Here is a 15,176-nt window from a genome sequence, read left to right as displayed (position 1 = left end):
AACAGAATGGATTGTCCTTCTGGTGATTCGGATATGGAATGGCTATCTATCCATACCAATAATGCAAGTGAAGAAAATGAAGTCTGTAATATGAGGTGAACGAAATTGATTTATTGTGCAATATTGACTATCAGGGAAAAAAACCTCCGAGATTTTGAGAAACCAAGACACAGCAAATCGAAAATGAAAAACACCAAATTAATAGGCTCTGAAAATGTTCATTGGTAAGACAAATAAAATGAATCTAGCTTTAAAAAAAATAAGACATAAAAAGGTAAGGAAAAATACCTAATTTAAAAAAAGCCCAAACTTGCCTACCTGTTTTACGGATTAGTCATCGAGGACAAGAAAATACCCATAGACAGATCTAATTACTATTCTGGTTTTTGAGTTGGCCGACCTCCATGCATTCTAGGCCGAGAAGCGAGAAGCGGCAGCACATGAGGAGTGACGGGGCACAGAAATGAAACTGGTCATACAGTAGGTCCATCTCAGGTGACAAGAAACACCAGCCAAGTAAAGTATTACAGCACACACGACAAATCACAATCTCCAAATATAACACACCCTGACACAAAACACACAAGTTTCAGAGCACTCCATTCAATCCCCACCAGTCTATTCCACATCGTCTGAATTGGTTTACAATTACCCAAACACAAGCAACACATTCATAAATCAGTGATATTCCCAATTTGTTAGTGCCATGGGAGGGTTCATGCGTCAGGGTATTTTCCATAACTGTTCCATAAACTTCATTTTCAACAGCAGTACGTATAAATTTCATCCCCATGCTCTCGTTCGACTCGAAATGCACCGCTTTACAAACTTCATATATAAGTAACCACACTTGATGGTTGACCTTGCCTCGGTGCATAGAGTCATGCTTATGATTTGATTAATCCCAAATATTGTTTGTCAATGTGTTCAGATAATAAAATTTAGTTGATGTTGACATATTTTCAGATTATGTAGTGTATATTCAAAGAACTATTTTTCGTTGCGTAACTGAGTATGACTGGGGAAACGTATGTGACCAAGAGCAGGCAAATACCGACAAAATAACATTGTTCCAGTGTTCTCCTGTGAAACCAGAGAACTTCAAATTTAAGCAAACATTGTTACGATATTATTCGGCAAGATCAATAAACTACAAAATATGAAATTATAAGAATTGAACGTCAGTTTGGATGGGTTTATTGAAGTGTAGTATATTTGCAAGCTTGGAGCTTCACACAGTTTAACCAGTGCTTTTATATCGTTCACACTTCAATAAACCCATCCAAACTGACGTTCAATTCGTATTTAAACAAGAGTACCTTGGTAAATGAAGCCAGTTATAAATGTGCTTTCACACAAGTAAACATGACCAAAACATTGAAAATTTTGAACATGCTTAATGCACAATATGGACCACAAAATAACATTGGGCATATCAATCTCAATGAAGAGGGATGGAGCAGTTTCTCTGAAATATGACTGCTTCTTATCTAGCCTTAGTGAAAGGATACTCCCAAAGTTAGCTGATGGATCAAAAGTTTTCATTTCGTGGGCACACTTACATTCTAAAGGGCACTCTGAAGCATCTTTATGAGCGCCCTCTGACACAGTTGAAAACTTGAGAAAATATGCATTTCTAGCCCTGTATTTATATGGTAGGCAGACACGTCTAGTCTGATATATGGCAGACAGGGACATCTAGTCTGCTATATGGCAGACAGATGGTGTTGCTACATTATAGTAGCTACATATCCCATTATACAAACAAGAGTTAGCTGTATCTCTTCCAGGACAAACTAGAGGCTGAACATAGCTGACTTGCTTCATTATGACAGACAGACATTTCTCGTGTGTAGCATGATGAACTGGCAGTAAGTATCACTGTATTGGGGATCCAAACACTGCTTATTTTGTCCAGTCGATGCCAGAAATGGCTATCCTATTGATGCTGTCTGCATTTCTGGCAGAATCTCACGACTTCAAGGCTGGATTAGGGTTGGTGGATATGTCTGGCGTCCCACGATTATGGCACCAAGAGGACGATAAGTACATACTCTTGGACAAGACTGTGGTGTAGGCCATGTTAAGTGGAAGATTTTTCAACATAGCCACATAATCATTATTGGAATGCTGACAAGGCACTGGTTTGGGAACTAATGGAATGATGATACATGTAAATCTGGCATACATCCTTCTGTCTAAATGTCATTATGAGAGACTTTTACAAGACAAATACTTATTCCTCATGGCAGTAGTGTAGCCTAGTGATTAAAGCATTTGCTTGTCACACCGAAGGCCAGGGTTTGATTCCCCACTTGGGTATAATGGGTGAAGCCAATTTCTGGTTTCCCCCGCCTTGATATTAATGGAATATTGCTTAATGCGATGTAAAACCGAACTCACTCACTTACTCTCTCACTTAATTCCTATTGAAATGATATGACCTCACCATTCAGTTGATACATAAAACCACCCTTTTTCACTTGTTTTACAGATTTACTGACCTTAAAGTTAGAAGATTTCAAATTAATAAAATCTTAAGCAGTATTTTGAATCAAATCAGCTTTTTAGTCACGTTTAGAAAAAACAACAATCTCAGTTGTGTATTTTCAGCAAAATAAGTAAATTCTTAACAATAATCATAGCCGAAACTCAAACATTGGTAGATTCTCTATAAACATAATGTATAAAAATTTAAAATAAACAAATTCAGTTTGTTTTTTCTTTTGATTTACTACCTAAACTCAGAACTCCAAGTAATAAAACAAGAGTGGATAATTTGACAAGAATCCATATTGCTACAGAGTACTTTCTTGTCCTTTAGAAGAAAGCCAATACTTTATTGCTGCTTGGGAACCAGGCCAAGGGACACATTTGCCATCAAGAGAGCACCAACTCTCCAGTAATGGCAGCCACTGGTCTATACTTGCTTCATTCTGATGAAACCATCATCAGATAGTATGCTGTCAAGTGTATAAAATCATTCACCCTGCTTTAGATTTGTTGTAGGCATGAACTAATTGCCAATAATCTTTTGATGTAGGAGGCGCTAATTAATGTAATCAGTCAATTCAGATATTGTGAAATTCAACACATGTGAAAATAATGAAGGCAAGGTTGCTTCTGTAAGTACACAAGGTACACAAATGGGCTCTTGTGTCTGTAGTTCAATCCATTAACTTTTGCTTGCAAGTAGTTTAGCGCAGAGATGTTCCTAGATCTTGTAATCATGCTCAGCTATGTCTCCTTGATGAAAATGAAGATGTCGCAGGATGGGGTTGCAAAAGTATAAGATCAATCACTTTGATTTGCTAGACTTGTGTTGGGAATTGCAAGGTCAACATTGTTCTAGTTTCTTCTTATTTCGAAGGTAATCCAGTAATGACAATCAACTCGACATCAGCATCTATATATAGCTTTTGTCAATATGGATCAGAATAGAAAGGACGTAAATAACTTTTCTGATCATGAAATGATGCAAGGGATTTCTTCTTTAGTTTTACAAAGTAATCAGAAAAAACAGTCTATATTGGGGAAAGTAGAATATGATATATTGAGGAGTTGAACTGGATACATTGAGATCAAACCCATGGGAATCCTGGGATTCCAGGGACGTATTCGGAAACTTACTATTAAATGCTGTTACAAAAGAGATTGGGTGCCTAAATTTAAAATACGAAGTATGAGTATTACTTTGATGGGATGATAAATGATTTGTACCTTTGACTTTGAATTTGCATCACTGTCACTTTGTTCACATGGCATGGAACGATGTTCCAGCTGAAGTTAGTTTTCCTACTCTAACAAGCCACTTGCATTACTAGCAGCTTTGCAGATATCAGTCAGATCGTACTGCTTTGTCACATAGTATATGCAGGCACCCAAATCACTACAAGCTTCCCTTGGTCCGGCAGTATATGCAGGCACCCAAATCACTACAAGCTTCCCTTGGTCCGGCAGTATATGCAGGCACCCAAATCACTACAAGCTTCCCTTGGTCCGGCAGTATATGCAGGCACCCAAATCACTACAAGCTTCCCTTGGTCCGGCAGTATATGCAGGCACCCAAATCACTACAAGCTTCTCTTGGTGCGGCAGTATATGCAGGCACCCAAATCACTACAAGCTTCCCTTGGTCCGGCAGTATATGCAGGCACCCAAATCACTACAAGCTTCTCTTGGTGCGGCAGTATATGCAGGCACCCAAATCACTACAAGCTTCCCTTGGTCCGGCAGTATATGCAGGCACCCAAATCACTACAAGCTTCCCTTGGTCCGGCAGTATATGCAGGCACCCAAATCACTACAAGCTTCCCTTGGTCCGGCAGTATATGCAGGCACCCAAATCACTACAAGCTTCCCTTGGTCCGGCAGTATATGCAGGCACCCAAATCACTACAAGCTTCCCTTGGTCCGGCAGTATTAGCAGGCACCCAAATCACTACAAGCTTCCCTTGGTGCGGCAGTATATGCAGGCACCCAAATCACTACAAGCTTCCCTTGGTCTGGCAGTATATGCAGTTACCCAAATCACTACAAGCTTCCCTTGGTCCGGCAGTATATGCAGGCACCCAAATCACTACAAGCTTCCCTTGGTCCGGCAGTATATGCAGGCACCCAAATCACTACAAGCTTCCCTTGGTCCGGCAGTATATGCAGGCACCCAAATCACTACAAGCTTCCTTTGGTCCGGCAGTATATGCAGGCACCAAAATCACTACAAGCTTCTCTTGGTCCGGCAGTATATGCAGGCACCCAAATCACTACAAGCTTCCCTTGGTCCGGCAGTATATGCAGGCACCCAAATCACTACAAGCTTCTCTTGATGCGGCAGTATATGCAGGCATCCAAATCACTACAAGCTTCCCTTGGTCCGGCAGTATATGCAGGCATCCAAATCACTACAAGCTTCCCTTGGTCCGGCAGTATATGCAGGCACCCAAATCACTACAAGCTTCCCTTGGTCCGGCAGTATATGCAGGCATCCAAATCACTACAAGCTTCTCTTGATGCGGCAGTATATGCAGGCATCCAAATCACTACAAGCTTCTCTTGGTCCGGCAGTATATACAGGCACCCAAATCACTACAAGCTTCTCTTGGTGCGGCAGTATATGCAGGCACCAAAATCACTACAAGCTTCCCTTGGTCCGGCAGTATATGCAGCTAACAAAATCACTACAAACTTCTGTTGGTCAGAAATCATTGTGTTAAATCTAGGGGAGACAACCCTGACAACCTAACTAATGGCGGGAAATGTAACCACTACTGGAGTATCTTGAACTAATGTAAAATACAACCAGATAAGAGATAATTCTGGAATGAATTCCATTTTACTGAAGGTGGAGGTGTTAAAGCATTTGCTTGTCATGGTTAATATGTGATATTGCAGGAATATTGTTAAGGTGCATCGAATCATACTTTCTCATTCTCAATTTATATTTTACAGAACACTCTGGACGAAGTCGTGACCGTGACCCTCGAAAACTGCAGCTCAGAAGTGAGAGTGTGGATCGGAGAAAAAGTTTAAAACGTGGGGGATCAGCCCGATCTCGCAGTGAGTGCCTTATTAGGCCTTTTTCTTCATATTTACTTGGCTTACGTTTTTTTAAAAATATTCCAGTTAATCTTTTTACAGTATTTTTTTTAAAGAATAGATGGTAGGATGAGATGTACAATATGTGTAGTCCCTTCCTGGCGTTCCTTCTGTGATATGGCTGGAATATGCTGGAATATGTTGGTGATAGTATTGGTTGAAGTGTTAGTCATAGTGTTTGTTGTAGTGGCGGTGATAGTGTTGGTTGTAGTGTTGGTTATTGAGTCAGCGATAGTGTCGGCTATAGTGTTTGGTGAAAGTGTTGGTGATAGTGTTGGTTGAAGTGAACTGGTGATAGTATTCGGTGTCCGGAGCCTCCAGATCCGCCTTTGAAGCTTGTCAACTATGTATTTTTTCAATCATAGCACCACCTGCTGAAAGACAGTTGTTATCCAAGGGAAATAACTCTTCCTTGCTTGACAACAACAGCCATTTCCATGCAGTTGCTTGTTTCAAGCTGCAGAATTTCATCAGAATTCCCACAATCCAAGAAGGTTCCAAACTGGTCTAATTTAATCTCAATATGACAAAAAAATGATAATAAAGACATTACAAAACCGAAAAAGATAAACACTCATGACGGTAGTAACTGTTTGAAGCTTTCATAAAATCTCTCAGACCATTCTGATGGCTTGTGCAGTGATAAGTTGCAAATATCATGAAATAATGTATGTCATTGCCATCTAGAAATTATGTTGATGATACTGCCACCCTATGTGTGCCTCCTTAAACTGATAGGAAGTGGGTATTCCCTTGTGCTTTGTACATACAGCCAAGGGGTGATACAGAAATACACTGAGTGTTTTCTAAAGATAGTTATGGTGAAGTACAGTGCCCCTTTGGCGGTCTAGACTCATTGAAACAACATTCAGACTATATGGATATTATACTTAGTGATGGCACGAGAAAGTGAAGATTTGCCCATAGGGTATTTAACATAGTTACCTTGTATCATAGATAACTTCCAAATATGCACCTCTGGGTGAGTCAAGAAAAAATGTGCCTCTTCGAAATATACTAAAAAATATATTAAATAATCATGTAGCTAAATATATTTTTGGTTTAATGAAGAGGTGTCGTTTATATATTTAAAAGATCTAGTAATTTGAAAAGATGCTTAAAAGAAATGTTTTTCAAGAGTTTTATTCGGGAATTAACTTAAATGAACTTTGATCAAATTTTAATGTTTTTATTTTGCCTCTGCCAATGACATGAACGTGAAAATATGAACCCATGTGCCATTTCCAAATTAAATAGTTTGGTCTAAAAGCAACCCTATGTCAATATCCTTAAATTCTTGAATTCTTCAAAGGATATTTGGTGCTGTCTCTACACCATTATCTTTATGAAATGATTTGGTTTTAAGTGTCTTTAGGAAAGTGTATTTGTTGACATGTATGCTCTGTTGCCATGGTAGCTAATTAATTGATGTCACCAAGGCCATCATTGCCCTTCCTTTACTGGCTCTGAGTACATCATCTCACAGATAACAGGATTATATACAAGATGGGAGATAACATCCCATAATTTCAGGTTGCGTCTGTATGTCACTATTGTATTAGTCCAGTTATGGAAAGTAAGTGCCAGGTCAGTCTGTCGGAGACAGCGATGATGTACAATTACAACATGAACACCTGACATACATTGTCTTCACAGCACTGAATTCTATTGGTTAACATTAATTATTTCCTTTCGTCTCATTACTAAGACAAGAAATATTAATTATTTTGTGTTGTTTATTGTCAACATTTAAAAGGCAAGAGAAAGAACTACTTAATTTTTGCAGTGTCGATTTTAGATTAATTTAAGGAACCAAAATAAACCCTCTTTGTCATACATGTAATACTTAAACAAAAATGCAAACAATAACATGTTCATTTTTGATAAAACAGAATTTTGTATTAAAAATGAATATGAAATATTTAAAAAAAAAATTTATATCACATTTTCTTTTACTGTATATCATATAAACCTTTTGAAAATCTTCATGATGCTGCCAAATAATTTCTAGTTTTAAACATGTTGGATACTTCTCAACAAAACAAATTCTACATTTATCTGCTAATTTCTGAACTTCCTACTTTTTCATACAAATACAATTGTGAATGGAAATTTACTACAGCAGAAAATCTAGGTAAAATATGATCTGTTTACATGTGTATCATCTGCTGGCTGAAAGACTCCTGCTAAGCCATCACCACAACTAACATATGTGCAACATAAACACCATGCCAAACAGCTTGGTGATATCACATACAAGTCTGTGGAATAAAAGTAATCACTGTGGTATATGCATCCCTGTGAAAGCTACACCATGGTATATGAGTCCCTGTGTAAGCTACACCATGGTATAGGTCAGTCCCTGTGTAAGCTACACCATGGTATAGGAGTCCCTGTGTAAGCTACACCAGGGTACAGGAGTCCCTGTGTAAACTGCACCATGATATATGAGTCCCTGTGAAAGCTACACCATAATATATGAGTCGCTGTGTAAGCTACACCATGGTATATGAGTCCCTGTGTAAGCTACACCATGATATATGAGTCCCTGTGTAAGCTACTCCATGGTATTGGAGTCCTTGTGTAAGCTACACCGTGATATATGAGTCCCTGTGTAAGCTACACCATGGTATATGAGTCCCTGTGTAAACTACACCATGGTATAGGTCAGTCCCTGTGTAAGCTACACCATAGTATAGGGGTCCCTGTGTAAGCTACACCATGGTATAGGTCAGTCCCTCTGTAAGCTACACCATGGTATAGGAGTCCCTGTGTAAGCTACACCATGGTATAGGTCAGTCCCTCTGTAAGCTACACCAGGGTATAGGAGTCCCTGTGTAAGCTACACCATGGTATAGGTCAGTCCCTATGTAAGCTACACCATGGTATAGGGGTCCCTGTGTAAGCTACACCATGGTATAGGTCAGTCCCTGTGTAAGCTACACCATGGTATAGGAGTCCCTGTGTAAGCTACACCATGGTATAGGTCAATCCCTCTGTAAGCTACACCATGGTATAGGAGTCCCTGTGTAAGCTACACCATGGTATAGGTCAGTCCCTCTGTAAGCTACACCATGGTATAGGAGTCCCTGTGTAAGCTACACCATGGTATAGGTCAGTCCCTCTGTAAGCTACACCATGGTATAGGAGTCCCTGTGTAAGCTACACCATGGTATAGGAGTCCCTGTGTAAGCTACACCATGGTATATGAGTCCCTGTGAAAGCTACACCATGGTATAGGTGTCCCTGTGTAAGCTACACCATGGTATAGGAGTCCCTGTACATGCTACACCATGGTATAGGTCAGTCCCTCTGTAAGCTACACCATGGTCAGTCCCTGTGTAAGCTATGCCATGGTATAGGAGTCCCTGTACATGCTACACCATAGTATATGAGTCCCTGTGAAAGCTACACCACGGTATATGGGTCCCTGTGGACACTCTGCTGTGGGAATGTATTTCTTTGTGCAGGGTTACCTCCCAGTGGTTGTTGTGGGCAGCGTGGAGCCCCGAGCAGCACCGACCTGCATTGTTTGCAGGGTTCCCTGTAGGCTTTCCCAGACCACACAGTTACAATAGCCTACACTCTATTGATAGATGGATGATTTACAGCAGGTATTTGTTACGAGCAATTTTGAAAATTCGGAAGGTTAATGCTGGCTGTTTGACCTTAGTTATGTTAAGCCTTAATGTTTTCGCGACTATCAAATTGTATTGTATTTGACCTGCTTGGGTTCAAGAAACAGTCTGTTCTGACATGTGTTCATATATGCTTAAACTTTTTCTGATACCAGAAAGAAATAACTATATGACTAAGTTCACTAGGGTTGATGTGACTCATTCTTTATTTGATTTTCAGAATAAATGTGGCTTATTAATTTGGTGGTTAAGTTGTATTTGGAGGTTCATTTCATATGTGTTGACAATTCAGTATTTTAGTGTCCCTGAGAAATCAATTTAGCACTGACTTTGAAGACCAATACATGTTATGCGGTTCACTTAGGACTGTATTCTAACAGCCTAATATACTACTCAAAACAATTAAGGATCACAAGATTCTTTCATGGCATGACAGATCACATTTCGGTAAACCTACACTATCCCCTTGATACATTCTCATGGTTCTTGTGATTTCAAATTATTCACCCTTGATTTTCATTAACATTTTACTGACCGATCAAACGTCGACATAAGGGAACGTGAGAGGGTAAGGGAGGTAACACAGGTTACCTAAAAACAAAACCCACTGCCAGTATTAATGGACAGGGAGATATCTTTTACATCAAATGGATTTTTAAAGGATTTGTTTTGTGTGTCAGTCAGTTTTTCAATGTTGAATTTCTCACAAAATTGATCACCATGTTGATGATATTGTAAACCCATTGAGGCTGGTTTGTTAGATTTGTAACATGGCCAATCAAATTGGCAGATGGAAATCAAGGGTGGGTAATTCGAGATTGCGAGAACCACAAGAGTGGATCTAGGGGTTAGTGTAGTTTGAATGTAAGCTCTGGAGGATGGATAGATTAACAATAGTTATATGGTCGATCCTTAACTTTTTTGTGTAGTATATGTCAAAATATGTCCAAAACTACAACAATACCACTGACTTATCAAGACTAGTCATTTTTATATCGTAATCAATATATTAGCTATCAGAACATAAAGTTATAAAAAGACCCATCTATTAATCACCATTAACTGTTTAAAGGACTTGTTTCCTATTCAAGTCATGTCTCTGGCCTGAGCTGATTATAGGTCAAGGTTCAGGGTTATGTCACGATTCTGCAGCTTCCAAGCGGAACTGTCAACTCATGCACTCACAGAGCTGACATTGACCACACAGATGAGTGGACGGACAGACAGACAGCGGACATGATGATGAATAAAGATGACCTAGGTCAGCCAACGGGGACAATTCAATGTTGGAATGTGTGAGTGGGGACTTTGTGTATATGGGCATGGTTGAGAATGGTTGACGCTGTTGGATAGGTGGTTGTATGACATACGACAAGGATAGCCACAATGAAGACATCAGACATATGGCGATTTTATGATGGAGACAGCATGATTATTGAGGAATAACAAAAGTCATTGTATGTCGTGAGTACTTCCCATTGAGCAGATGGATTTATTGAACTGGCGACTGATCATATTGCAAGTTATATATCAGTTCGGAGATATGCTAACAAACATGAACTCAGATGAGAACCACAGGATTCATTCAGTGCAGTGTGTCAAACAAACACATATAATTCCTGTCAGGCGTGGGTCCAGACAAGAACTTAAAAGTGCTGCTTTCAGAGTCTAGTTGTAAGAATGACAATATGTTTGGTGTAAGATTCAATGCACGTCTTGTTTCTGAGAATGCAGAATACACACAATCCAAGATGGTTGATGGGTGAGGATTGTCTGCTGAAAGCAAATACTTCATTCAATTACGTTTGTGACTGCACTGGTTGGACATTAGGGACCAATATATTCCATTTTCGTTCTAGGACTTGTGCCCTTTCAGTGTGTGCACATGGACCAATTGCATGGGCGTATCATTTCTCATCCTCTATTGCCTCCGTTCAATACTCATTTCTCTAAAATGATATCCAGGTAGTGTTACATCAGTGAGTAAGTTTACCTCACTCTAGGGTATTTCATCCCATGGTCGGGATCATCGTCAGTGTTGCCAGGATGGTCTAAATGATAATGACTCGATCAGAACACTTGCAGGTTGAGACACCATTACCCAAAGGACATTTGGAGGGAATGAATACAGGGAAGAAATCTGTCCTGATTCTAGTTGTCTGTCTAGGAGGAACACGATCTGACTCGATTGCGTGATCCCCACTGCTGACTTTTTGCTCCCCTCTAAACGATTGATCTATGGTCTATTGATCCCTGGCAAAGCACTGGGGGTGTTTTATGTGAACATAATAGAGGCGGGTCTTACAGCTGGTGTTGGTAGCAGTCACTGTATGGGTGGTCAGTTTTAATAACCTTCATTGAAATTACCCCTTGGTGTGTTCCTCACTTCAAGTAAATGTTTTCATAGGCTCGAAGTGTGGACAGAACGTCATGTTTACGGAAGCTATGATCTCTCAGATAATGCCTGTGGAATAAATTGCCAAAACATATCAGTTTTGCTGCATTGTTTCAGCATCGAGGAGACTTTTGTCAACAAAACAGACAGGTGCCGTTTGTCACTCGGGCAGGATTATTGGAAAATTAGTTGAATCACTTAGGTAACGAGATTGTTAATGTGATACTAATGAGACTGTGACATGAGGGCACTGTGGCTTCGGAAAGTGCAAATCCCCATTTTCTGTGGCGTGAATAAGGGTGGAACATTATCTCATTCAGGCCTTGACTAGGTGTGCGATCTCTTCTCTAAAACCAGCCTGTGGAACAAATGGACATGACATGTGACTAATACTGTGAGGTGACATATCAACAAAACAGCACTCAAGGAGACATGTAGAACAATTATTGCTATGAGACAGGTGTGTGGGATAACAAGCCATGGAACTATCTTGTTATTTTCCAAGGACTATACGTCACCAGTGGATGGTGTAAAATATGGAACATTGGAACATAGATTTGACACCATAATGCAGATGTATTAAGTACACATAATAACTGTTATCAAGGATTCATATGATTTATCCACTGGATTTATTGTAGGCTTTTGTTTGAAGAGAGCGTCGCACAAGAGATTAGCTCTATCTGTGAGGTCTGAAACAGGGAAATGTATACTAAGGTATCACAAGACATCGAAAACAGAAGACTAGAAAATATGTTCAGTGGTATTGTGTGAATAGAATTGACATCTCAAAATGATGCAGCGTCACACAAAGTTGCAGGAGCTATGCCGCTCAGCGTCATGGAAGATACGAAAGAACTCTCTCTCTATCTTGTCATTGCCTCGGAGCGGAAGCTCTACAGAGATTTCCTGTCAGGAAGCAGCCCCGCCTTCCAAGCCTCGTAAGTAGGAAACATCATGTAACATAGATTGACAAGTGATAGAAGTTATCAATTTTATTATCTACTGTTGTAATCCTACTGGTTTTTTTTTTTGTTAAGCAGAAAGCTGATTTGGGTCCCAGTCATAATCAACATACTGACAGGTGTTGCTGAAAGTAGTGATGAATTATCTAAAATTATATCTGATTTAATGTTTTTTGTCTAAGTGTTTTTGTTAAAGAGAAAGGTAATTGTAAACATATTGACAAGTATTGCTAAAAAGCAGTGATAAACATTCTACCATATCATTTTAGCAATTACTTTCTGTCTGTCATAAACAGAATATTAATCTACATATCTTGGACTGGCATGAATAGCTATTTCAAGAGAAGAATAAAAATGATATTGCTTATTTGTTTATATGGGGAGAATATGCCCTATATGCATACTGCATTGTGTGCTTAGCCTTTCCTAAACCCTGTGGTAATCCTGTGGTAATCCGGCAGTATAATCCCTGCCAACCATAGCATGTCCCCCTGCACTGACCCAGGGTCGCAGTCAGCTAGTGTACAACACTAACACCGGGGGGGAAACACTGCTTGTACACTGTCATTGTGGTTTACCATGAACTGCAGGACTTATACATTACTATTGACTTCTTGCCTAAGGAACTTCTACACTACTCAAAACAAGTTAAGGAACACCCAATTCTTTCATATTACTATCGTTAATCTGTCATGCTATGACAAAGTAGTATATAGTAGCATGTAAGAGTGGTCCTTAACTTGTTTTGAGAAGTACATGTATATCACTGTTGCCATAAATCAATAGAAGCTCAAAAACTTACATCTGGTGTCATTTTCAGAAAATCTGTCCATAAAAATGAATGTTTGAACTGTGTTCAAAGTATTATCTAGGTTGATAAATGTTTGAAAGGGCACAGGAAACAAGGTGGGATTCAGGTATTGTTTGTGTGTAATGAAAAGATGCCACTTTAAAATACTGTAAGTTTCAGAAAATAGATTAATCCAGTTCTTATGTGGCTTGACATTTCAATAGTTTCACTTCATCTTTCCGGACGTGGTATTAGTTTCTCCAAGTGATTACATATAAGCCTGACACATGTCACATTATTTACCTATTTCTTCCATTGATAACATGAAGTAGTTTGACCTGATGCTGGACAGGTTAAACCAGAGGCTGACAGGGTGAACAATGATCTGCACTGTCAGGACAAAGCAAAGACACAATCAGCTAGATCAGGCTAAAAATATATGTGTTTCCTATTCCAGTTCATCTAAAAGTGGTAGGTAGGTGAGTCTGTTATATTTTCATTTTATTTTTATTTGATAAATGATTTCCTGCTTTCAAATGACTGGTTCTGTAGTGAAGTGCGACAAATATATGTTTGTTTCATAAAATACGGACAATACTGAGATGTTGAGAAGCCTATTGTGCAATGCCAGAAAAAACAAGAAAAATGGTTCAGGGTTGGATGCTTCAGATCAGAATCGGGCGGAGAGCCTGAAACATATTTTAGTGGAGAGAATGGTTTGTTGTGGTCGGTTGTCAAAGTGCCTATGTTCTATTTTCTACTGCCATCGTGACCAGCTGATTCCCAGTCAGTAATCAATGAATCCACACATTCATGGCCTTCTGATACAGGACTTTCAAAACTTGCTGTGAGACTACCTATCTTAATTTCTGTAAGGGAAACCTTGATATGACATGGGAACAAGGAAGTGACTGAAACTAGCACACTCTTAACAAAAAACAGTATTTTTATTAAAACTTTGTTTCAAAATTCAAGGTGCTTCATGCAAACATAGAAACCATTAGCCTAGCCTTGTTGAGAGTAGTAGAAGAACTTGCCCCCATACTTATATATAGATATACTCAAAATATGCAAAACAGTACAGTTTGACTGGAGATTGACATTTCGTCCTATAAACCATATATATAATTTTACTTTGTGATAAAGATTTCAGTTTATCTTACTGAAGAATTACATTCATTCAAAAAAGTCGTTGGCAGTCTCTAGGTGATAGTGGCATAGAGATAAATGACATATAAACTTCCATGTTTCACATTTATGACAGATCTGGCATCCATGTGATTCATGCTCTTGTTGTGATGATATAGATCTAAATCGTAATGGATACTGTTAAATACCCACACCTGTGCCCTGTGCCAAGGTGATTGGACTAAACATCCTTCGTCTAACAAGGATAACTGTTGAAATTATCAAGTTTTGTGAGAGAAAGAAATATAAGATCATTTTCTTCTACTGTAAGGAACAATGACTCCAAACTTTCATTTAAAGAAGTGTATTAACAGAATATGTTGATTCTGGAAATAACGATAACGGTGGTCTATGAACATTTGAATGGTGAAAATTGGGAAATGATTAAGTTATGTAGCTATGATTTATAATTCAATTTCATTTATTTGCTGATGGGGAGCATCAAGTGCGTGTTTCAACAGGGTTTTCTGATTTTAGTACATATAATTTGACCTTTAACTCCAGGCTTGGGTAAGATCCATCAAAGCTATTATGGCATAGGAGACCAGTGTTGGATGCAGGGTATTAAAGTGATGTGATGAATCACATCCTGCTGTAACAAAATT

General features: G+C 39.1%; 1 protein-coding gene across 4 annotated transcripts in view; it reads left to right on the top strand.

Annotated features, from left to right (window-relative positions):
* Positions 1 to 15,176, top strand: part of LOC139468223 (ankyrin repeat and fibronectin type-III domain-containing protein 1-like) — a 212,748-nt gene that overhangs the window by 116,651 nt on the left and 80,921 nt on the right. For 3 of the 4 annotated variants that reach the window (XM_071250046.1, XM_071250045.1, XM_071250047.1), the window contains one exon: positions 5,449 to 5,556. In XM_071250046.1, the coding sequence (XP_071106147.1) occupies positions 5,449 to 5,556 (108 nt within the window). Of the gene's footprint in view, positions 1 to 5,448; positions 5,557 to 12,287; positions 12,570 to 15,176 lie in introns of those variants that run through there. The other variant, XM_071250048.1, reaches the window with a different exon arrangement.

The sequence above is a fragment of the Haliotis cracherodii genome, unplaced genomic scaffold (genome assembly GCF_022045235.1).
Source record: "Haliotis cracherodii isolate W230 unplaced genomic scaffold, xgHalCrac1.p SCAF_2, whole genome shotgun sequence".
Classification (NCBI taxonomy): domain Eukaryota; kingdom Metazoa; phylum Mollusca; class Gastropoda; order Lepetellida; family Haliotidae; genus Haliotis; species Haliotis cracherodii.
The sequence above is the reverse complement of the archived record's forward strand: the minus strand, read 5'-3'. Positions and strand labels throughout refer to the sequence as shown.